Source organism: Channa argus, chromosome 3, assembly GCF_033026475.1.
Source record: "Channa argus isolate prfri chromosome 3, Channa argus male v1.0, whole genome shotgun sequence".
In the NCBI taxonomy this organism is placed as follows: domain Eukaryota; kingdom Metazoa; phylum Chordata; class Actinopteri; order Anabantiformes; family Channidae; genus Channa; species Channa argus.
In genome coordinates, this window is record NC_090199.1 from 23,649,267 (window position 1) to 23,673,580 (window position 24,314).

Consider the following 24,314-nt stretch of genomic DNA (forward strand, 5'->3'; position numbering starts at 1 on the left):
CATTGGATGGAAAACTAATGTCAATATCTTCTAAAATTTACCTTAGTGCAGTTTAGGTTAAGAAAACAAGAACTAGAATCACAAGAAGTAAAAGTCTGATAAGAAGAAATGACGTAACAACAGTGACACCAAGAATAAAAAGCCCTGAGCCAGCTGGTCTGAATCATGTGATCTCCCTTTAATCAGGCTGCCTGTTGAGTGCGAACAGCTTCAAGTTATAGTGGGTCCACCTGAAGCATGAGTCAGTCCCACCAGCAGGGCAGCTGATGGAGAACAGATATCACTGACTCTTCCTTAGTGTGGTCAATTAAGCTGTCAGCATGTGTGTGATTGGAGCAGCACCCACTGTCTGTGACTCAGGATGCTGCCTGTAAACCTAGTGGAAAAGCAGCATCATCTCAAGGGGTCTGAGTCTGTTTTTTGGGGGGACCTCTGTCTGGACAGACGGGTGGAGAAGGAAAGATGAAAAGAAAGAGAGAAGGAGAATTTATTTCTTCCAATTTACAGTCAGAGCTTTTCCTGGCACCGCTGTGGGGGAAAGCATGTTGGAGGTCTGTCAGGCACCCAGCTGAGGTTGAAAGGGTGGCTTTCTTTATGGGAGTGTACATTATGTGGGATTATATGTGTAATTCTGTGGTTGTATGTTTAAGCCTTCTAACCATCAACAATAAATTAAATCATGTTTTGTAAACTTAAAAGGGCTTAATGGAGTAAATACATCATCTTGTGACCTCCATGAGAGCAACAATGACTTTCAGGCAAGCTGCCATGTGCCACAGTCAGTGATCAAGGTGTTTAACCCATGAATAAACTACCAGCATGAGGTGAGATGAAGGAGAGCGGCACCATCAACAACATTCAGCAACTGAAGGTTCAAAGTATGTTCAAAGATGAAAAATTCTAAAACCAAAAGAGACTAGTTTCTAACTGCTCCAGTGACTCACTGCTCCTTCTCCTGGCTTTACGGGAAGTGGAATGTGTTTTTAATTCTCCAGGTTTTTCCCTCCCCCCCTCCTCTTTTCTTTGGTGGAGCAGAGGAGGGTCAGACCGTGGGCTAATGTTTGTCTGTCTGTGTGAATGTTATCGTGTGTCTGTGTGTCTCAAGTCTATACTTGAGGGCAAATAGCCCAAACTATCTCATTGGTGTCTAGAGAGAGTTAGTAAAAGCACTCAGGCTGAAAGTGTGGCTTCTGTGGCTCTGTTTAGTCCAAAACAACAGTTCAACCAAGAACTAATGTTAGAATCAATTAAGAAACTGCTCAACTTTAGATTTAGGGGTAAAATACTTGAAAACGTAAATTTGAAATTTGGGGGAAATGTCATTATTTATGTCTTGCCAAGAGATTGATGTTAACCTAGTGTAGAGATTGGAGCCAGGAGAAATAAAGGTGATCTACTAAACTGAAGTTTAAAATCAACAAGTTGTGGTATTTTAACAATAGGGTTGGTTTCCAAATCATTTCTTGGCTGGGAGATATGACTTCCTGATGTTGTTGCTGGTTACCTGCCAACCTCAAACTGTTGACAGGACTCATCAAACATTTCCTTGCAGCAAATACAGAGAATAAGTGAACCACTGGCTATAAGTGCGGCACATTTAGGTTTTGAGTATCAATCTTTATTTTCTTGCTGATCCATTCAGTCCCAGGGCAAAACAATAAATACAAATCCAGTCATCCATTTCAATTTTTTGCAAAGGACCAAATCAGCCTTATTTAATTACATAGTCCAGCTGTGAAATATATGGTCTTACAACTGCTAAAATAGGTAACAACAGAGGAAGTGCAACAAATACATGATGTGATTTGAACATCTGCTCTATAAACTGTAGATAGTGTTTGATTATGTAAACAGTGAATTTTGGCTAAATGAACACCAATCACTTGAGTGTACTATTTTCTCTAGGTTACAAAATAGAAATCATCATAATACAATCAATATATTTGGCATATCTGCCTGTGGTATGTGTTACAAATAGTCAGTACGCATCATGTTACTACGGATACACATACACAAAATAAACATCCGTATCAGTGTCAATCAAATGAGCTGTCCAATAAATACTTCTTCTTCTAAAGCTCAGCTTCTTTCCACTGATGTGTTAACGTGTCTATTCCCACTTCTGTACTTTTTCAGTAGCTCAAGAATAATAAGAGCTTTTATTATATCTGCATCTGACACCTTACAACAGTATGTGCAGAGTCTGTTCGGTTGTTCTGTGGCTGTTGTTAGTTAAAAACATCACCTCCAGCCCAGACTGGCTTCCTTTGTAACTCTTGGCTGATTTCTGTTTGCCTTGGCTAGGGTTTTTCCAGCCTGAGGAGGCTATTTTGGTCAGATAAATACATTGTTGTTTTGGGAGCGGGGGTTGAAGAGCAAGGCACAGATGAGATCACCTCTCAAGGCTCCTGAGCAGCAAAACAACAGACAGCAAGACAAGACAAGAACTGCCACGAATGGAGGTGGAAAATAAAGGCTTGGGAAATTATTGACATCCCGTCCTGGATTTAGGTTGGCCTGAGGCTAGCAATCGGGAGTGAGCCTGTCCCATGGCATCTCAGAAGCCTGGAGAGCTGGAAACACATAAAAACAAACTAGTGAGGAAATATTTGTAATCATAACACATATTGCTTTGTGCAGCTGAAAAAAGGAAACCTGTTTAAAAGCTGCTCAGTGTATTTTCCACAGGGCAGGCGAGACATGTCTGTTTTTTGTTATTTTGACTAGTTTAACTTGTGTGTTAAAGCCATAAGAAAATGATGTTCTCAACTTTGATTTTGGTACAGTTGTATTCTCATGCTAGGAACATCTGTCTTTCTTGCTGTCTCACTGTCTCTCTGTCTATGTGTGTCTGTGTTTTGACAATGGGAATGACTTGTGCCACAGTTATCTGCTGATGAGTTGTTGTGTGGGTGTGTGTTGCCATGCACACCTGTGTGTGTGTGTGTGTGTGTGTGTGTGTGTGTGTGTGTGCGTGCGTGCGTGTGTGTGTGTGTGTGTGTGTGTGTGTGTCTGTGTGTGTCTGTGTGTCTGTGTCTGTGTTTATTGTCATGTGGTTGTCTCCAGTTCTAGCCAGGTGTGGTGGTAGTCAAATGGGTATTTGGCTCCACTGCCAGGTATAACACCTGCGTGAGCAACAGCTGAACAGTGTGTAGTCTGTTTGTGTGTGTGTGTGTGTGTGTGTGTGTGTGTGTGTGTGTGTGTGTTTGTGTGTGTGTGTGTTTGTGTGTGTGTGTCTACTGAAGGGAAGTTTTGAAGATGTGTCATTAAATGTCACTGTACTTCTGCTGCTCTACATTTCCCAGGCAAATATTATATTTTTTGATGCACGACATTTATCTGGCAGCTTTAGTTGTCAGTTACATTAACTAAAAAGCTTTTGATTAACTGTCATAACAATATATTATATAACTTGGGGGGTTTTTTTTTTGAGATTTTAAATTAATCGTGTTTATATAGTATACACCTACATTTTCTTAATTCAACAGTTTTTTTTTTCTGAAGAATCCCTTTACTGTGTTGAATAATAAGTGTGAATAATGGTTTCACTGGAATTTCCTTGGTATTGAGCAGTAACTTCTTAGATTTTTGTTGTAAATATGTGGTTGCCAATGACTGGCAGAAAATCCAGGAAGTTGCTGCCCCTGGCAAACAAACAGTTCAACACATAGCTCCTGTTTTTTTGTTGTTGTTGTTGTTTTTTTCAAACAAGATGTAATTCGGTAATGAATAAGCAGAGGTGCTGGTTACCAGATTATAAGCTAGCTTTTCACCTTTCCCAGTTGTATAGTTATGTCAGCAGGATTTTGGTATTTGCCATCCAGAGACTCTTGGCTAACCTTTGACAGGCAACCAAATTGGTGTATTGTCAAACTTTTCATTGCTACATTCTCTGCATCATGGTGTCCTGCACTGTCTCAGCTCCAGCTGGATCATCTTGATCCCCATCTGCATCATGATGGCTTCGTTTTTTAATCAGCCTGTCTCAGGCAGACAGGCAGTACACCATCTGCTGAGTCAATATCAAGGTTAATGAGGTGTAGTAGACTGTGCAACAGAGTTTTGCACCTTGGTGGCAGGGAATTGTGGATGCTTTTCACAAGAGTCTCTCAGATCCAGACTTGACAATCAACTCCACAGTGTCATAGAGAAAAGGAGGCTGTGAGTCTGAGGCCTCTCTACCTTTGCTACTCTGCTGCCCAGACCACAGCATTTTTCAAACGCTCAGCCAAGTTCTCTGTGGCCACCCCTCTCCTCACATGAGGAGATGAGTGCACCTGGCTTAGTGAGCCTGATCAGTTCTTTCCTCACCTGTTATACCAATACCAACTATTCTTTTATTGACTGCAGCTGTGACCTGGAAAATTGTGTGGACCACCCTTGAGGGCAACCCAAAGACAAGAGGCTCCACCCTCGAGCATTTTGCTTAGGCCTGTGGTTTCCTGCAGAAAAGAAAACTATGATGCCCAAAACAAGGTGTTACTGGCCCTAGAGAAGCATTGGCTCAAACTTGTCAAACAGCCTTTTCTTGTACGAACCGATCTAAAAATGTTTGTGCATATAACCAACCTTGTTTTCTTATTATATTGCAACTGTGACCTGGGACATTTCTTAGTACTAATGTCCTAATGCTTAGTGCCAAGCTCCTGCCCCAGAGACCTGTTCAGTCAAAATATTTATTCATTCCAGTCTATTCTCAGTTCCTCCAGTGATACTATGAATGTCTGCTTCATTTGTATTTTTAATTTATTGATATATTTTGGGGGGTCTGTCTTTATTATTTATGTTAGATAGGCCCATGTTAAAGTGCTAATTGTGAAGCCTGGGATGCTGTATGAGTCTTAACCATTCAATTATCAAGGAGCTCTGCTTTACTGTACTTTATACTTTAATTGTTTATTCAGATTATCCACAGAGAAAAATGTATGAACAAAAGCATAAATTTACACAGGTTTCTAATGTTTGCATACATGTGTTTGTATGATCGACGAGTGTGCTCACAACTATGGAAAGATTAATGTGTTTGTGTGCACGTGTGTGTGTGTGTGCATCTCAATGCATCTGGAGCTCCTTAAAGAGTGTGTGGGAGAAGGGAATTATGCAGTAAAATGAGGTCATCATTGCTGCGGATTTTATGTGACACACACTATTACTTACACTGCTGTGACTTCACCGAAGTCTCTGCTGACAGCATGAATAATACATGTCCTCACCAAAAGATGACATCCTCCACTTTCTCCTCCCTCATCTGCTATTTTGTAAAGTTTATTTCATCATTACTGACCCATGTCAAAAAGGTAGTGTGTGTTTGTGTGTTTAAGTTTGTCCCAGTTTTATTTCCATGTCAGGCTTCTGTGCTGAGTATCTGCCATCTTCAATCCAGTTCAACAAGTGTAGCTTTTGCATTGGTAGTTTATGAAATTGCACAACAGGAAGTGGAAAGGTGCGTGCGTGTGTGTGTTTGTGTGTGTGTTTCACAGACAATGCCACACCCTAGTTAAAAAGTGTTTGACATGTGGTGATAAAGCAACCGTTTAGCACAGGTGTCAAACTGACTCATCACAAAATGTTCTGTTACATTTCATTTGAGTCAAGTCATGAAATAATTAAAATAAAAGCTGTATAACTAAATTTCTGGCTTCTGTGGAGACATGCAATCGTTTGCCTGTAGCGCTAACAAACACAGCTACCCATCAGAGATTAATAGTCATAGATGGGTGGCAGATCATGTCCCAGATGTGCCTTTGACAGCCAAGCTCAGATATTTTGGCCCCAGAGAAGCTCAGAGCCGAGCCACGGGAGAAAGTCCAAAGCTAGGTCACTGTGGGCAGCACTGAATGGGCAGGAATAAAGGGACAGAAGGAAGGAGAGCAAAAGAAAGAGGGTGGAGGGGGTTGGGGTGTGGACGGGTCAGGGTGATGAGCTGCGGGACAGAGGACAGCCGTTACTGTCAGCATCCATCAGGGAGCCCAGGGGTGATACGGAAGCAGGCAAGACGAAGAAAAAGGGAGAAGGAGGAGGAGGAGGGGAGGTCAGGCCTGGGAGTTGGCCCCTAACTAGTCACCCCTCAGCCAGTACATTTGCCTGCTGTCCCAAAGTCCACACCACCACCACCACTCATCCTCCCCTCTACATCTGTTCTGAATGCAGATGTGCAACCCTGCAGCTGCTGGATTTCTCAACATGTTCTACTTTACAAGCTCATGGCAGTTCATTTTCTCTCACTACTGTATTACTTTAAGTAAGTCATGGAGACGTTATATAAGTGATTACTATTTGCAAAACAGATAATATACAGATGAATGAAAAACTAAAGAAAAGTGTCACTACATGGTCATTTAGGAGCTGGATGCAGAGATGAACAGACATAAAAGCCAGTTTAAAGCCAGTTTCCCATCCCTACAGCGTGCTGCACTTTTCCCTCAGAAATTTGAAAATGACCTGCACTTGGCAGACAGGAAAAAATATGTTTTGAGGTTCCTGTCCGCTGCTAGTGGTGCAGCCTGGCAGAGGAAGCTGTGAGGCTGCTGCTTCGGGTGGTGACTCTGTAACACCCAGGTGTGAATGCTCTAAAGCTATTCCCTTTGTAACACAGTGAGTGCAGAAGTGTTTAAGCTTTTTCATATCAAAAACTCTTCACCTCCACCCACAGAATCATAAATGCCCCCCAAAAAAACGGATGAGCATTGGACCACAAACCTTGTTTAATTAGATTTTTTTAAATTGATCCTTTGGAATCACATCTGAGATGTTGGTTGTTGGTAAATATAAATTGGTACAGATTATATAACTGTGAAGTGATCCCAGCAGAAACAAAAAGCATGAACTCAACAGTCCTTGCTGTGTATGTTTACATTGTGCTGAGGGAGTAGTACAACATAGATTACTTTATCCTGAAAGCCTGCGATGACAGTCAGCAGACATGAACATCAGATCTGTGTGGAGCAACCAGGAAACTGTAAACTTCCACAAAGTTAATATCCGACACAACCGTTAGTGCCAAAACCTTGGTTTTTCTGTGCCAGCAGCCACAACCAACTCCTAATAGTTACATTTTAAAAAACTTCTCCAATGACAACACATAGGAAAGTTGTGTCTGTCTCCTGATCAACCGCTTGGCAAGTGTGTTTCACAAAAATGCCAAAGTAATTCTTTATAAATACAACTAGGAAGTCTGTTCTACTGGCTACTTTAAACAAACACTCGTGATCACTGTAGACACACATACACACACACACACACACACAAACATAGCCAGCCTCCAGAAACAAGTCTTTGTACTGCCACCTATCTCAACAACATTAGGCCTAGACTGTCAGACAGACCATTAACCATTAACATTCTGGGTCACACAGCACAGATAAAGTGATGTTGTTTAAACAAAGTAAGAACATCAGACAGTCAGGAAGATACTGTATGTATCTGTAAGTGTGTGTGACTGAGATACACAACCAGCCCGTATCAGACAGGACTGATACACACACACACACACACAGCCAGGAAGAACCAGACAGACTGGTCCGTGTGCACAGAGAGTACTTCTTCATAAAAAAAGGGTGTGTAAGAAAGGGAGTGCCTGAAACACACACACACACACACACACACCAGACACAAACACATATTGAAGTACTGGGCTAGAATTGGTACAATAAACACTGAGTGAAGTCATATGTGTGTTTACTCAGTTTAAAAAACATGGTATTTCCTATTATTGCTTAATGTTCAAGAAGCTGAGGTTGTAAACAGTGTGTGTAATTGTGTTTTTTATTCTAAAAAATTAATCAATATAAATATTTTTGTGGTGTTATTGACTTGTTTGAGTGAGGATCTTTTTTGTGACAATGTTATGTTTCTGGGTCTATGTTTTTCTCTAACTGAGGTCTCCAGTGCTGGTTTCTGTTGTGTCTGGTGTATCTTTTTTAACTTTTACTCCTACATTATGATAATCATCATACATGTAATAATGTTATGCTCTTTTCTTGTTGACCCTCCACCTCTCTTGACTTGAAAGTTTTCTCATTCGTCCATCAGCAAAAATGATAAAATGTGTTTGTATTAATGTCACATTGTTATTCTGGTTAAAAGGGAAATTCCAATGTCACAAAACTTCATCATAATTCCTTATTTTTACTCTGTGTTACCACTGATAATAACATTGTTGTCACTAAAGTAGGCACTGAGACTGTGGTTTCATCACCTAACAGTCAATGTCATGTATTGACAGTAACAGGCAACAGCTCTGACAGGTTTTATCCCCCCACCTCCACCCCGTCCCAAGCTAGTCAGACACATTTCACTATATACTGAAATCTGCCACAGTTCAAAGTCCAACTTTCTGATTCAACTTTGATCTGCTCTATTTACACGGATACACTTTTCCTGTACTGACATTTTGGGTGTGTTCACTGTCAGTTTGACCTCAACATAAAGTGAGTTAGACGATGTGGTGAAACTCTTGCTTACAACTTGACTGATTTTCTGACTGCTTGTGGCTGTATCACAAGAAGCCTTATTGGATTTTGCTATAAGGAGGTTGATGTGCAACCAGCAGTAACTGCTGTAAACATCAAAAATGATGATCAAACTCGATTTCCTTTTAGTTATTTGTGGGTTTCGTGGGGTATGAATTTCTACCGAGCTTGATGATGCAAGGAAACTCATTGTGATGCAGCAGAAATCTCAAATCTCTAAGACCGCAGCAGCAGCAACAGATTTTTGGGCTCTGCCAGCTAACAGGAATCTGCAGTGCATTGATTGCCCTTGTGATCTGCAACTCCCTCATAACAGAGTACACATTCACAGGTTTCAAATGAGGCAGATTCCAAGAAACATGTCTGTTAAAGTTTCTTTTCTTCCCACATTTTTTTTTCTGTTTTGTTTCTTTTACTTTTTTCCACTTTGGGAGCGCGATTCTTTTCCACGAGTCCCGCAAACTGCAAGTGGCAAATACATACGAGCGAGTCTGATAGGTGACATGTACAAACACATCATCGTGTGGTAAATATGGTCACATTGTTCGTGAGGAGCTGCAGAAAAGATCTGAGTCTTAAATTAGATTGTTTCAGTAAGCCTGCCTGCTGACCTCAGTACTCCTGGTTCCAGAGAAAGCGGCGTACACGCACACACACACAGTGAGTTCTTTGAAATCCTCCCCCGCACTTGTGTTTTCACACTTAATGACAAAAACACAAACCACATTTCCCCCGAAGCCAGAGCAAAGACTGGAATGGGTTGACCTTTGAAAAAACTGACTCTGGGAGACAGGAAATAGAGAGCTCAAGTGAGCAAGTAGCCACTAGTGGCCAAACTTTTTCTCTGGTGCTTGATGCTTGATCTTGCCTAATATGCTGATACGGCAGGCTGGTCAAGTGATAATTAGGGGAATTACCAAATTTCTGGGTCAATGAAACTGGTAATGACTCAGTTTAACAGGCAAACAAAAATGCACATTAACCCATGGATCTTAGTGAAAACAGCGCACTGTGGCAAGAGACTTTAGAAAGAATAATACAATTTCCTATTATTGTCCTCTTAACATAATAAGCTTTTTACTTAACCTTTCTAGTCACCAGGTCAACAAACCTGATTTCTGAGCCAAAGTTGCTTTTGACGTATTCAACGTTATACCGCATCTATTGTCAAGCTTGGAGTATTGTGTTGCTACTTCTCCTATTTTGGAGACCGGTTGTCCAGAAGTGAATGTGTCCGAGTCAGCAGGATGGCATCTTTGACTGTGGCGAGCGGCCAAAGCATTTAAGCCTGCAGCACCTCTCCGCATTGTTCCGTCTGCCACACAACAAAACCAGGGCCTCCTCTGCAAAATACAGCCAAAAGCAGCACTGAGCTGTAGACAGACAGGGCAGGTCAGGGGGTTGTGGGTGCACAAGCTAGTCAGTCACGCAAACATCTCTTTGGGTTTATTCTGGTTGGATGTGATATATTTAGTGTTGTGATATATTTCAAATAATGAGCAGCAACAAAGAGGCCAGACTGTTTGATGCAATGACGACAGCTGCCCCAAAGGTGAGTCGGTCTCCAGACATTATACCAACTTTGAAGTACTTTTTAGGGTGCACTGTGCATGTCATCCTATCAAGTTAAACTGACCTAGTGAAACGCTTTGTGACTTTTCAAACATCACAGCAGGACTTTGAGGGAGACACTGCAAGGTCCAGACAGGAACAAGAGGAGAAACTGATCATTACAGCTTGGAAAAGAATGGTGAGATCACAAGGGAACAAAATCCTCCTGAATGTACCCTCATGAGCTTCTACGCAGTTTGAATTAGATTATCAGAAATACATAAAAGTTTGTAGGAGGTGCAACCATAGATTTGTTGTAAATTCAACGAAACCCAGATTCTGAATCATAGTGAATCAAACAGTTCAAACAATGAAGCACTCTAGTAATGTTTGTTTAGTAGATGAAACATTCGCGTTTGACACGTCCTTGATTGTTTTTGTGATAATATAAAGTACAGCTTTTGTTCTAAATGGGTCAGGCCAAACTAGTTTGTCTTACTGCGTAGTCCGGAAGTGTAAGTAACACTGCAAGTTTCCCACTTCAAAACAACTGCTGATTTACTCTGTTGATTTTTATTTATTTATGTATCGCACGCACCCTTTTTCTTCACTGTTTGGTAAGTTATGGCCAACTCTCCTGTAGTGCAATCACTAATAATTCCACGTTTAGCCACGGGAAGTGTGCGGACAGCCACAAGTCTTCTGTCATGTACAGGATTTTTTAACCTGCAAACCAAGGACATTGACCGGGGCCACACACGGAGGTCTACAGTACGCTATCCCTCAGTGACTTCCTACAAACAAGGTCCATGTGGGGACTGAGCACTGTTTTTGTGTAAACTCTGTATTAATGTGCTAATAGTAACAGAAGTAGTGTGTTTTTATTAGAGTGCTTCCATTTTTAGTATTACACTGTATCCACAAACAGACAGTTGTTCGCATCCTTGCAGTCTTCTGCTCTGCAGCAGCACAGTGTCTGTGAAGACCCCAGAGCTCCAGGCCCAGCTCAGTCATTCCTGGCCATGCAGAGGAAGTCCACACAGGCCAGGAGAGTCACCCTCCAGCTGCAACTGAGGAAGGATGCTTCCCCTTTGGAGAGAACTGGAGGAGTGCAACCTACTCACTGACAGGATGCAAATGAGACTGAAAGCAAGAAGGCTGGAATTATCTTTAACAAACTGATGTTCTCAGTGTGTCTGTGTTTCCTTTGGCTTGCTGCTGTCACCACCTGGTGGTCAGTATGTAGTGAAGTTACATTTTTATTGCTTTTTCAACTTAATGTATGTAAACAATAATAACCAAAATGTCCACTCTATTGCTCGTGGTGTCAGATAAATATTTTATAATAGCATATAGAAATAGATAGAAAATAATGTCAAAAATGTATGTTGTTCATGTGTTGTACTGTGACATTTACATTATTTTTATATACACAAGATTCAAAATCATTCAAGTTCCATGATTTAAAAAAGTTTGAAAAATGATGATTACTATCATATACTTCAGTAATAATGGGCAGATTAAAACTATTACTTAGTGTGATGTGCTAATAAAGAAAGGGTAAAGGTCAGGTCAGGTGATTCTTGGATGCACTGGTGACTTGCTCACTCACTTCCCAGAACATAATTTTCTTGTTTTTATAGAGGTAGTTTCCCTGTATCTCTAGCTTTTATGCTTGAGGTTAGTACTGTAATGAAGTTTGTCTCACATTGGCCTGCTCATGCAATGTCTGCAGAGGAATATCTAAATGAGTTTGTTCTCACACACTCAATAATGAGTCCTCCAAAACCATCCTGAATAGTGCCTTCAAACAACAAGCTCTGCTCTCCAGCAGCACTGTAGGGATATCTTGGAAATTTAGTGGCTATACGTTTCCATAACAAAACCACGAGTGTATCTATAACAATCTAATTTCCAATAGCTGGCCGTGACTTCAAGTAAAAGTGGAATAAAAAGTGACTAATTTCACTTGTGAAAAGCTGCTCTATATCAAACACTACAGTTTCAAACAGTCAAAAACTCATGGGAACACTACAACCCATTGTCCACCTAAGATGCAATAAGCTCTGACCCCATGCTCACACTGCGAAAACGCTGGGGTTCATAAGAAGGCACAGTGAGGAGGCACGTTTTGTTTCCACCTAAGGGGGATTTGGGGATGGTGGGCAGAGCTCTGTTTTGATTGATAGCTGGATGGGAGCTGCAGTGCTCCAGACTGGAGTGGGCAGGTGGCTGAAACAAGAAGGCAGGGGGGTGACTGGAAGTCATGGGAATGGTGGAGGCTGGCTGACTGGACTTCTCTCTTGAAGACTTGGGGGGAGGAGGAAGCAGCGACACAGGTGCTTGGGTCTTCGCCCCCGTTACATCTACCTTCCTTTCTATTTCTCTCATCCAGTCTTCAGCCCTCTTCCCCTCCACTCCACTCACCCTCTTGTCTTCATTGACATTAGGGGGCCCTTCTTGTCTGTTTTGCTCCAGCCCAAACTGAATGTCGAGCAAAGGTGTTCTGGTGTTCTTCTCCATCCGGACACTGCACACAGTGGTCTGCGTTTCCTGCCCCAATCCTGACGGCAGAGAACCGCCTATGTCACAGCTTTTATTGTCATCATCGTCATCATTGATGGTGCATTGATCGATGCTGGGGGAGTGACGGAGCTTCTGAATCTGGGCTGAGGTTCGACGAAGAGCTCCTCCCATGAAGCCAGTTGGAGAGGGGGCTGCACTGAGGAGGCGGTTAAAGAGGGCCATGTTGGGGTGATGACTTCCTGACTCCTCCAGGTTCTCAGCAATGTTCTCCAGAGGCTGGAAGTGCCTCTCCTCTTTAGGGATCCTATGAGAACATGCAACTATTTTTTTATTGTCCTGAAAATACACATTTTTGCAGTTTCCACTGAAAGTCGAACTTTTACAAACTCACGCCATGTCAAAAGTGGATCCCTGGAAAGAGGGTTTACGGAGGACAAAGAGGGTGGCAGCTGTGTAGGGTGGTCGAGGGTTAGAGTCGTTCCAGTAACGGTCTCTCTCCATCATTGGCAGATCTCCATACATCTCATCCACTGCCATCATAGACACCTGCCAACAGATGCATATAAAGTATCCACAGCATAAGACATGTCCACAGTATCCTGTAATATACTCTTTAATTTCAAAGTGTCAACCGAAACATGTTTAGGTGTTTTCAGCAACAAACTCAAACAAATAAAGAATATATTATAGCAGAATCATTATAAAGAAAAAACAACAAACACAAAAGCCAGAATTAACCTGGAAGTTTCTGTCTATCAGCCAGTTTGTCTCAAAGTCATCATCATCTTCTCCAAAAGGGTTGATTAGCTGCTCTGCCACCTACAGGAAGTAATAGACAATTCCAAAACCCTGTTGGTTTACTTTTCATTTCTGCTCATATCTGAAAACATGACTTCGTTCTGACCTTGAGCCAGCCAGCATAAAAGAAGAACTGCAGCAGGGTGAAGATGGGCACATAGAGGTCGAGGTCATGACCTGGATAGCCTTGACTGGGGTCAAGGAACTGACGACCAATTAAACACACAATGAAGAAACTGTACACCGCCAAAGTCACCACCTGAGGAACAGACAAATAAATGGTGACATGTCCCACTGGATAACAATAATGATGTTTTATTTTACAATAACAATAATAATATTTTTTATTATATTCAACACATTTTATTCTGTAAACAAACAATGCTAAATTTAAAGCCATCATGTTTGACATGGCCAATTCTAAATGCATCATCAAAACTGTTTTTCTACAAGAAAAAGTTCAAATATATGATCTCAAATCATTTGTGTATATTTGAACTCAGAATTCAATTGTGTGCTGTGCCTCTGGCTGGTATCTTCCCCAGAGCAATTCTCACAAGAGTTCATAATAACTGTACTATTTAAAACAATAGCACACAGCAAACTAATTGGAAAAAAACACAAGACCAAGATACAACAAACCTAACCAGTGCCCATGATATAAACCTATAGTATCTTTCACTTACAAGTCATGAGACTTGTAAGCACATGGTACTTACCTGAGTGTAAACCAGGGGAACACTGATCATGTCATAATGAAAAAGCATGCTGCACTTCCCTCTGAATGCATTCAACTCCTGTTAATAAAGAAAGAGTGACTTTCTGAGGTCACAACACAGCATTAAGTCTAACGCTGAGCCTGTCTGTATGTCAGCGTGAATACACATCTCAAATTGAATCTTTGTCAAAACCAATCAACACAGGAATTGTAGTACCTGTAGTGTGTGTGTGTGTGTGTGTGTGTGTGTGTGTGTGTGTGTGTGTGTGTGTGTGTGTGCATCTATGTGTGTAATGGTGCACCTCTAGCAGTAGTTTGAGTGTGTGATCGTCTTTGATCCTGCCCTCGCAGCGGGCCACAGCCGCCAGGTTGGTGAACCAAACGCAGGGGATCCAGTATTTGTTATAAGGCGAGTGGAGGCCCTCGAACTTCTTTCGTTCCTCTCTCGTCATGAATCCTGCACAATTACAAAACAACAGTAGACCAGAGCTTTATACGACATATTAATTTAGATAACGAACTGGTAAAAACGTACATACATGCAGTGGGTTCAGAAAACATTCTCGGCGGAATTTTTTACCTTTTATATTTTTCCAAAAAAATTACCAAAGAAAGGGTCTTTCGTGTAAAAATGAATCTAAACTAAACTATTCCAAAATAACTAAATGAAAATAAGTGACTGCATAAAGATTTAACCTCTTTAAAGTACCACCAGGTTTCTAAAGTCCCTCACAGATCACAGGAGTCCAGTGAATGCGTTTCAGGTGGCCATAGTAAAAAATGCACCTTTATCTGAAAGGTCCCGTTAGCAGTGAATCAGTGTCCAGGCCAAAAACTACATGAAGAAATTTAAACACTCCAACAAGCTCTGTAACTAGGTTATTAAAAATCTCGCATCAGGGGAAGGATACAAAAACATTTGCAAGTAACTGAATATCTCCTTTGGAGGACAGTGCATTCATCATCAAGAAATGGAAGGAATATGACACAACTATAAATCTGCCCGGAGCAGGTCGCTCTCAAAAACTGAATTTCTGAGCAAGAAGGAGACGATACTGTTACTTTTCTGTACCCACTGTATATAAATATGTGTCATGTGACAGATGTTTACAACCCTTAAAAGCAGCAACATGTTAAATTTAAACACCTCAGAGGGGAATACTGCTCCTCCAGTGTCTTTTGATCTCAATACAGGCTCATGATAACTATTTTATATCATCTGCAAATGTCAAGATCTGCCTGTCCTTGTGATTTCCTCTGTGATGTAGAAAATGTACAGAAGAGGAAACAACACACTCTTATGACATGGGTGTATGACTGATCACATCTCCTCTACAACACAACACAGCATGAGAAAATTCAGTTAGTGTAAGTGTTAGTGGTTCACTCCCAGGCAAAATGTTTGTATTGTGTATTTGCATAGATACAGAAAGTAAAAATAAACAATTGGTTTATTAGAAACTGAATCAGATAATGATTGAAAGTCACATAAGGTGCTGTGGGCTAGGAATGGGCCCTGCAACCACCATAATTCCGCCTACTCACCAGCCTCCACCACATGGTCCATGGTGGGGAAGCGTTTGAACACAGCCGTGCTGACAGAGCGGAGGATGAGCAGGGCTGACAGGCTGGCGTAGCGCATCATAGTGCGTCTCAGCAGACGGCCTCGCTCATCGCTCCCCTGAAGGCCTCCAGAAAGGACGCACATGAGCCTGTCAGGGAGCGGGATGCTGGTGTACTGGTTCCACCACCGGTTCACCACCAGGGTCACGTAGAAACCTGAAAACAAGCCCAACATATGTCACAGTCACCTTACACTAGATATCACTAGTGTAAGCATGAACGTGTGCATGTGCCCCTGAGCTGGTAACCCTATCAAACATAGGTCTTGACAATTAGGGTTAAGACACCTTGACATGAAAACCTTTAAGAAGGTGTCATGTAAATGTTCTCGCAGATCAAACAGGTAAACATCAAATATGCATTCAAACTTACCCAGTACAAAGGACATAGGGATGAGACTGGCATAATGATTGCAATAAATCGCCAGCTTTTCAAAATATCTCTTCTGCTCTTCGAAGAGGAAAAATCTGAAAGTGCAAAAGTGATACACAAACATATGTAAATCGAAAGACTGGTGAATGTTTTCAGGAGGTAATGCTTCCTGTACGTCACCTGTAAGTGATGCTGATGGCGGTATACATGGCAAAGAAAGCCAGGAACTCTTTGTATAACACCTTGTAGATGCTCCCTTTCCAGGCCAAAAGCAGCTTAGAGAAGCCACAGAATCGGGCGTTAGCGACTCTGGCCGTGTAAGTGACAGTCATTGGGGACAGGCAGAGTCTTCAAACTAAAACACATGTATGAAAGAAGCTCTACAGTGTATAGAGGGACCAAAAGTGGCTCTGAGCGTTTAATCTTAATTTGATGCGCAGGTCATTTTAAAAATCGGATAGAAAACTCACAGAATGAACAGTCTTCTAATGTATTATATCTTTTTTTTTAAAAAGGCATCTCCTTACCTTGTAAAGTGTTTTTTTCCCCTTTGTAAATGTTCCAACTGCTCAGCACATCACCACCAAATGGCACCAGTGTGAAAGTGAATTCCTGTTTTCACTCCTCTCCTTGCTGATGAGATTTGCTGTGAGAGCTCATTCGCTGCTATCCCCTGGCTTCAGCCGCTTTATGGTAGTAATCCTCGGTGCCTCCTTGGTGTGTGTGCAGTGGTCAGTGCGCCCCGGGGTAAATCCCCCCAAAACCAGGAGGAGGAGCTCGTTAGCGCGGCCCCCGACCGGGAGAGCGCAGCTCGGTGATGGACCACAAGCGACAGGCCGCAGCGCAGGGCCACAGGGAGCGCGCAGGACGGAACAGGGTAGTTCGGGAAATGATCAAAGTGGAGCAGGTGGACCATGGACATTTTTTGTGTTAAAGGATATAAAAAGAACAGCCAGTTTTTATGGTTTCCTCCTTTAAGCAGGCCCAAAAGAGGACAAATTAAAAAAGCGTATAATGTCATCGGGTCTCCTTTTCAAATGTTGACCACGATTAAAAAAGTGAAAATCCCAGTTGGTTTCTAATAATCCCACTTGATCCCAATGCAATGTACCACGGCGCATAGTTTGTTTGAGGAAATCATGTTTTACGACTGAGCAAACGACTAAAGCACTTGCCTGATTTACGCAGTAACTCCCGGCCCCCTGTGCTGCTTGTGAGCTTTATTCTGCTGTGGCAGATTGTTTGAATCTTTGTTTTATATGTTGCCCCTGAACTGTGATGCTGAAATCATCTGAGGTTTCGTGTTATCAATCTGAAGGCTGAGCACAATTTAGTGCCTCACTCCAATCAACAGACTGGTTCACCAAACAGTACAGATATGAAGAATGACACAAGGCTGTTTAGCTGAGGCAAGTTTATTTTAATTATCACACATAATTTAAAGAAACTCCATAGAAAACAGGTTCTTAATGACTCAAAAGCAGACGGAGGATAATGATGTTTTTGCTTGGGGTTGGCATTAACCTGTCCTTTATATCCTGAAAAAAATCAGAGACAGGGAAGCCAATCACAGCCTAGTAGTCAATCACAATGGCTTTCATAACCATTCATTTGTTCAACATTTGATCAAGCAACATTCAGTATATTTTTTTGATTAACAAATGACTAAATAAGGCTACTAATGACTTTCAATGTTCCCACCCTCAGTAAACAGACAAACCGTTGTTGATGAGTTTTCTGAGCAGTAAATGGAAACTTGTGCTGGGAGTTCAGAGCTTCCAGACACTCGAGCATTAAGAGGCGCATCCTACTTTTTGACTTAAAAATCTTAAAAACAAGTTCCAATGTCCACCCTCCTGTAACCTGAAGCAACCACAGTAACAAAGACCTGTAAGACTGTCAAATACAAGCAAAACCAAAACCATATACGGGCACTTATTCCCAATTTGACTTGGTTCAAAATCTCATTGACTTAAACTGCATTTACACCGAAGGGGTGATAACACGGTAAAATACACACTTTCAACTGATTACTCTAGACTTCAGTTTTCTTTACCAACACCATGTGATAATGCAATAAAGAACAAAAATTACTAGAGACCAAAGGCCATACTGTTTTTTTTTTTCCTTTGTTCATTGCCCTGCCGTCAGACCCTGAATCTGTATTAACCTGGATGGAAACTCCTAATGCACAAGAAATGTGCATGTGTGAAATCTCAGACAAAAGTCAAAACAGACATAGCCTCCAAACTACACAGAGAATCTGAAAGCTGCTTTACGGCTTGCACAGCACCATCACTGGAAACACTTGTTTTCCCACAACTAAAGATGGACTTTAAAATTGAGAATGAGGGAAAAAGTGTTTTTTTTTTTTGTTGTTGTTGTTTTTTTTTGCTTGCAGAAAAGTTATATGTTTGAAGTAGGAGCAGTACTATCTGCCACGCAGGACATAAAGACAAGAGAAGGACAAATAAGGATAATGCAGAACAGCTCTGTACCATCTTTTCTCTAACAACATAGCAGAATATGTGCATCTGTGACTTAATTAGCTCCTCTTCATCAGGAGTGTGTGTCTTCCTGTCACAGTCCACTGCTTTAGATGACAGGCTGAGGACTGTGTGGATCATCTTGAGGCTTTTAAATCAGGGTGTTTTGAGGCTTTTCATTAGGGGGTTAGAGAAGGTGAGTTCAGACTGTTGACATAGGTGTGTTGCCTGTAAAGAGACTGTGGTGGAGGTCCTGCAGGGAGGGAAATCACTTGTTTGGGGGTTTGTAGGGTTCCAGAAGTTGCTTTGAGAAGGTGTTGACCTTGTCTGCACCTCGAACTTCATGGGGCAGCAGTGGTAGCTTGACTATGTGGAAATCTTCATAAAGGTCTTCCATCTGTAGGGAGAAAACAGCTCAATCATGTAAACAATGGCATGTGACACTTGATGCAAAAGTCACAACCCATAAACAAAAAGTGCTGACTCATACCTGGTCTAAGTACTTGGACTGAATTTTATGACGGGCTTCACACATTTTACACGGTCTCTCTGCATCAGGGAAAACAAGTTGGTTGACAATGATGTTGTGTGTGTCGATGCGGCATTTGGCCAGTTCCTGGATCAGCCGCTCTGTCTCATAGAGGGAGAGGAACTCAGCAATACACACACAGATGAACGTGGTTTGTTCCTGTAGGACGCACAGAAAGCGGGGAAGGAGAAAGTGTTACACATTTAAAGAAACCTTTTGATATGCTTTTAAAAACTTAACAAGACATCATCTCCAGAACCAGCTCTAATGTGACACATCAGCAAATCAAGTTGTCAACTAAGTCACTAGTTATAATTACAACCAGTGTTCATTTTGTTAGTAAAAACAATGATTCAAGATGTTGTCAACCAATTTTCCATGACAAAGTCATGATTCAAACTAAAATGAAAATAAGAATTGAATCTTTTGTCATCACCACTGAGCACATGTTTTATATGTTACAATCAAATTTGTCATTTGCATTTAACCCATCATCCTGGGGGAGAAGAGGGCAACCACATGCGGCACCTCAGGAGCTAGCAGACTTCTGTATCCTATCCAAAGGCTTATTCAACAACATGCATCTTCTGTGAAATCAAACTGTAACTTGTTATCAGTGAAGCAGTTTCCTTCACTGCCCCAAATATTTCTGGGGTTTAAACGTTGATTCAGATGCTCCACCTGTTGCTCCACCGTTAAAAAGAAGCTTCTAACACCAGTGACTTTCTTTGTGGTACTTACAGGGTCTTTGAACTGCTCACTCACTGAGCGGATGACTGGCAGGGTCTCTTCAAGCTTAGAAGCCAGCTGGTCTGCATTCATGTCTCCAAGGCCAAGCATGTTACACATCTAGAAACAAGGGGGGAAAAGAGAGAATCTAATGAATCTATAAGTGCTTCAATCTTACACAATATATTAATAAACAATATGATATAACTGCTTTTTTCATCCCTTTAATTGTTGTACCATTAGTATTCAAAGCTCAGTGGCTTTGTTAGACACCCTAAATAAAATCAAAACTGCTAAATGGCCCATAATTTGTTGGATCTGCTCATCCCTCCTCACCTGGGAGATGAAAGGGCTGATCTGGTTCTTGATCTGCATAAGGCGGCCCAGTCCTCGCTCCACAATGGTGGGGAAGTTAAGCAGCCGCAGCGTGTGGCCAGTTGGGGCAGTGTCAAAGACTACCACTGAGAAGTTCATTCCTTTCACTAACCTGAAGAACAGGTAGACAGTAGTGCTAAAAATCAGCATTGTTCATAACCAGGCAAATTTTTTTTTTTTACATGAACAGTACAATAAAATACAGGCAAGTACAGCTCTGGATCAACAAACCTCATGACCTCTGCATAACTCATTGCCTCATCAATGCCAGGGAAAGCACTCATGGCCTCCTGCATCATCTTCTTCCCCATGCTGAGCATGTTGTCCTCTTCAAAGAACTCATCAGGAAGTTCTGCCACACCCAGGCTTGGGTCAATCTCCTGTACAACACACATGCAGACCAGAGATATATACAGTCCACTACTCACAAAAAGTTAGGGATATTCGCCTTTGGGTAAAATTTACAAAAATGTAAAAGGTTCATCCAACAGTGATATTATATAATGAAAGTTGGCCATTTAAGTAGAGGCGTGCAATGGTATTTTCTTAATCTCAAACTCTTTACTGAAACAAAGGCTAACAATAGTGGTGGGTATACTGCAACAAAAAATGTCTGCATCTCAATAACTTGTCAGTTGGTAGGTGTCATCTTGGTCTCATATTGTCAAAATGTGAACAGCAGGATGAAAAGGAATGTTACTTTTTTTTTTCCATTGAACCCAAACCTTTAGTTGTCGATTGATGGATGCGCCATGATTTTTGTGGTTTATCACCTTGTTATAGAACAGTGTTATGCAATAAGCACTGAACAACAGCATAAATAAATTCTCTTTGTTAAAAATTTTTTTGCGAAGATAGATTAGATGAGAAATGTAGACATATAATTGTGTATAGGTGTGGATATATACACAGGTGTATATAATAAAATTAATGTCGCCCGAATTCTACAAAGCTGCTCCAGTTTCAGGGTCCTGGTACTATTCATAATGGCTTAGGGTTACACAAATAACGTCTGTCATTTGCAAACTATGACAACTACAAATATCTGATGTCCTCTCATAAAAAAATCCCCTGCTCATGATTTTCTTGTGGCAGGCTGACTTACCATCGCAAAGAGGTTATCATAGCCCTTGACTTTAGTCGGCACCTTTGAGAACTTCTGATCAAAGGCATCCGAGATGTTATGGGCAGGGTCAGTGGAAATGATCAGGACGCTCTCTCTGACCGCGGCCAGCTGGACAGCCAAACTACAGCTAGAAATAGGAAATAGAATGTTAATATGCCAAACGTGAAAAGCAAAATATGAATTATGAAAGGAGATTTTAGCCCAAAAGCGCACATTAGCTTCACTACCTAACTGCAAGCTAGCCATAAGTTATCTTTCCCCAACACAAAGCAGATGCTTCCCCCATATGATGAGACAGGAAATGGGGAAATAAGCAACAACGTTAACCAACCAACACCATGGATATGAAACCAGCTGTGCAGCTCGTGAACATGTCAATTCGCTAATGTTAGCCAGTGACAGTGCTTCACTAAAGGACAACTAGCGTAACGGTTAGCCTCACCCACGTTAACTCCCAAAGTAACGTTACTGATTTTTCAATGCTAGCGCCTTAAGCTGGTAAGAATTATTCTGTACCCTTGTTAAAGCAATACACCACATCTTCTCCTTCTTATTTACGCTGATACACGTCAACTTGTGGTGACGGTTTTGAACGGCTAATCTAAGATAGCTGTTAGCTAGCGACATTTGTCAATGCCTGGACGCAATCTTACCTACATGTCGTTTTCCCAACACCACCCTTTCCACCCACAAATATCCATTTCAAAGATTTTTGCTCGATAATATTCTTCAAAGTTGGTTCCAGCGGCTCCACGTCAGGCGCATCTTCAAATTCGTCTTCTAATGAAGCTGCCATCTTGTCTGTGTACAGCGTTACAGCTCAGGTGGGATGTACCGACACTGCTGCCTTCACGGTTCCTCGGAGGTTCGGCTTACAGTCTATACATGGTTGTATCAGTGGTTGAAATTGAAATATGACGAACAAACGTAGAGGTAACCAAACAAAAATCAAAAATGATTTTGGAATTGGTGTGGGAAGGAGTATTCTTCCAAAGTAAAATTTGTTTATGTGAACCCACCTCAAAACAGGTACAGTACACTCACCAATATGGGCGGAGCTAAAATGGACAGAATAGTAAAATCTTCGAACACCAGATGACAGTAATGAGACTTTTCTACACTTAGAACATATTTTTGATAATATAACTGATGTTTGAAAAAAGCTAAAATCATAATGACCAAATACTTAAAGCAGTGCAAAAGTACTTTCTTTTTCCATCCTTTATTCGGGAGTTTGAAAAGAAATGCGTGTGCTTTTATTGCGTCATAGCCAGATACATTTTGGACAGAACACAATACTTGGCACTAAGTAAAACATTTCTTTATATTTCTATTTGAGGTTGACATTGTAATGTTTCTTTGCTGTAAAATATTAAATTGTATACTCACTGAATTGCAATTAAGGAAAAAGGAGAGGTGAAAAGTCTCAATTTTGCAGATACATGAATACATACATTTTCCACATTATTATTTGTAGCACAACTCACAACAAGCATAGAACACAGAACTATACCATAAGCCAAAACACACTGCCTGGTGGTTTTAATGTTGTGGTGGACAGGGCTCAACAATTACACTGTCACCCGCAGCTCCTTACACAACAAGCTGAGATACACTGTGTGTTCGTCTGCCATAACCAGAATTATGTTTTTCCCCATGCTGTCCACCACAACACTGAAACGACCAGGGATTATTAATTAGCTATTACATTTTAGCATTACTCATAGCAGGCATTTTATTGACGTTTAGACTTTAACTTAACTTTTAACTTAAGCCAAGTTTGACCAAAAGGTCTTTTTAAAAGTCTTTACTGAGTAATAAAATATAGTGATAAATAGATCTGTAAAACCAGTTAGCACAAATTAGATTTTATCAATGACTTAAAACTTAATGACAGTATAAAATACAAATTATGCATATAGAAACCTTGATTCATTAAATTCATTTACATGAACATGTACATGCAGTGATGACAGGATAAGGCACTTGCCTCCATAAACACCTTTTTATTGTTTCCCCTGTCCCAACTTCAATGCTGCCATCAGACCTTTCACCCTGTATTCTTCTGGATTCATCACCTCCATCTCTGATTTCCAAGCAGTGCCAGGCCAGAATCTTTATGTCTGTTGTCTGAGCTCTCACACACTCCATCCCACTGGGAAAGGAGCAATGTTGCACTCTGTCTGATCCTTTACAATCGGTCTGCCGCAGCCAACGTGGCCAAAAAGCTGGGCCAAGATCCACCCACTGATAGTGTAACTCACATGCTGCTGAGCTCCGCAGCCAGTCTCTGACTGACATGGCAACATCTGAGGGCAAGGAACTGAGGTCCAACTCTGCCACTTCCTTCTCCAGTTTCTGGCGATGGTTTTCTGCAGCCTCTCTCAGCTCTGGTGACAAACTCAGGTTGACCTTCTCTCTGACAGTGGTGTAGTCGAGTAATTTGGCAGGTGGTGTGTCACCATGCATCGGCGGTCTACCATTACTGCGATCACCAGAGGCCTCATTTGGCTGATCAATGGACATCCAAAACGGGTTGAAGGAAGATCCCAGGAGACGCAGAAGATGAGAGGGGCGGCGATGTCTGGGTTTAGGCATGTAGTAGTAGTCTTCAGCATTTGTTAGCAGGGTGTACGGGCGCATGGGCTGCAAGTAGAATGGTAATCTGTCCCTCAGCTGAAGAAATGTTGAATCCCAAATAGTCATATTCGGAAGCCCACTCTGGGTTGAAATGTTAGAAGTAAGGGCTGCAGAGCCACACAGGAACAAAGACACACAAATCCAGCAGAGGCAGACACTGTTAAACAGTCTGAACATGGTCTTCAAGTCTGGATGGTAAATCACATAAATGACTAAATGTTCCTCTAGTCTTCCTTTTCACCCAGTCAGTCATAGGTTCTCCTCTGAGTGCTGCAGGGACTCTGTGTACCCAGCACCAGACATCCTTGAGCTCTTCAACAATAACAAATTAAAGCCTTATCAGACAAACAGCACACACACATATTATTAG

General features: G+C 41.5%; 4 protein-coding genes across 4 annotated transcripts; 1 reads left to right on the forward strand and 3 right to left on the reverse strand.

Annotated features, from left to right (window-relative positions):
* The first annotated feature begins 820 nt into the window (after positions 1-820).
* LOC137123848 (protein Hook homolog 2-like) lies at positions 821-11,149 on the forward strand. Its single transcript, XM_067498132.1, has 3 exons — positions 821-10,023; positions 10,144-10,221; positions 10,973-11,149. Exons 1-3 carry the CDS (start codon positions 9,967-9,969, stop codon positions 11,147-11,149), a joined length of 312 nt encoding a protein of 103 aa, XP_067354233.1. The 5' UTR covers positions 821-9,966.
* Positions 11,150-11,688: 539 nt separating this feature from the next.
* Positions 11,689-16,394, reverse strand: LOC137123849 (bestrophin-2-like). Its single transcript, XM_067498133.1, has 9 exons — positions 16,240-16,394; positions 16,060-16,154; positions 15,610-15,843; positions 14,367-14,521; positions 14,066-14,143; positions 13,453-13,605; positions 13,287-13,367; positions 12,940-13,094; positions 11,689-12,852 (listed from the first exon to the last, which is right to left on the reverse strand). Exons 1-9 carry the CDS (start codon positions 16,389-16,391, stop codon positions 12,072-12,074), a joined length of 1,884 nt encoding a protein of 627 aa, XP_067354234.1. The 5' UTR covers positions 16,392-16,394; the 3' UTR covers positions 11,689-12,071.
* A 1,064-nt stretch (positions 16,395-17,458) lies between these two features.
* Positions 17,459-22,136, reverse strand: get3 (guided entry of tail-anchored proteins factor 3, ATPase). The gene is made up of 7 exons (XM_067498130.1): positions 21,958-22,136; positions 21,284-21,431; positions 20,410-20,558; positions 20,140-20,290; positions 19,816-19,923; positions 19,036-19,233; positions 17,459-18,942 (listed from the first exon to the last, which is right to left on the reverse strand). Exons 1-7 carry the CDS (start codon positions 22,098-22,100, stop codon positions 18,814-18,816), a joined length of 1,026 nt encoding a protein of 341 aa, XP_067354231.1. The 5' UTR covers positions 22,101-22,136; the 3' UTR covers positions 17,459-18,813.
* A 374-nt stretch (positions 22,137-22,510) lies between these two features.
* LOC137123846 (noggin-like) lies at positions 22,511-24,121 on the reverse strand. The gene has a single exon (XM_067498131.1). The coding sequence runs from the start codon at positions 24,119-24,121 to the stop codon at positions 23,246-23,248; it is 876 nt and encodes a 291-aa protein (XP_067354232.1). The 3' UTR covers positions 22,511-23,245.
* Between the last annotated feature and the right edge of the window lie 193 nt (positions 24,122-24,314).

Coding starts and splice junctions, on each gene's coding strand:
- LOC137123848 (XM_067498132.1), top strand. CDS start 9,967: ATGAGCAGCAACAAAGAGGCCAGACTGTTTGATGCAATGACGACAGCT. Junction 10,024..10,143: donor TGACGACAGCTGCCCCAAAG/GTGAGTCGGTCT, acceptor CAAACATCACAG/CAGGACTTTGAGGGAGACAC. Junction 10,222..10,972: donor TTACAGCTTGGAAAAGAATG/GTGAGATCACAA, acceptor GCATCCTTGCAG/TCTTCTGCTCTGCAGCAGCA.
- LOC137123849 (XM_067498133.1), bottom strand. CDS start 16,391: ATGACTGTCACTTACACGGCCAGAGTCGCTAACGCCCGATTCTGTGGC. Junction 13,606..14,065: donor TTCCCCTGGTTTACACTCAG/GTAAGTACCATG, acceptor TCTGTTCCTCAG/GTGGTGACTTTGGCGGTGTA. Junction 12,853..12,939: donor GGATCCACTTTTGACATGGC/GTGAGTTTGTAA, acceptor ATGTTCTCATAG/GATCCCTAAAGAGGAGAGGC.
- get3 (XM_067498130.1), bottom strand. CDS start 22,100: ATGGCAGCTTCATTAGAAGACGAATTTGAAGATGCGCCTGACGTGGAG. Junction 21,432..21,957: donor GTTGGGAAAACGACATGTAG/GTAAGATTGCGT, acceptor TCCTATTTCTAG/CTGTAGTTTGGCTGTCCAGC. Junction 18,943..19,035: donor AGTCCAAGTACTTAGACCAG/GTATGAGTCAGC, acceptor TTCTCCCTACAG/ATGGAAGACCTTTATGAAGA.
- LOC137123846 (XM_067498131.1), bottom strand. CDS start 24,121: ATGTTCAGACTGTTTAACAGTGTCTGCCTCTGCTGGATTTGTGTGTCT.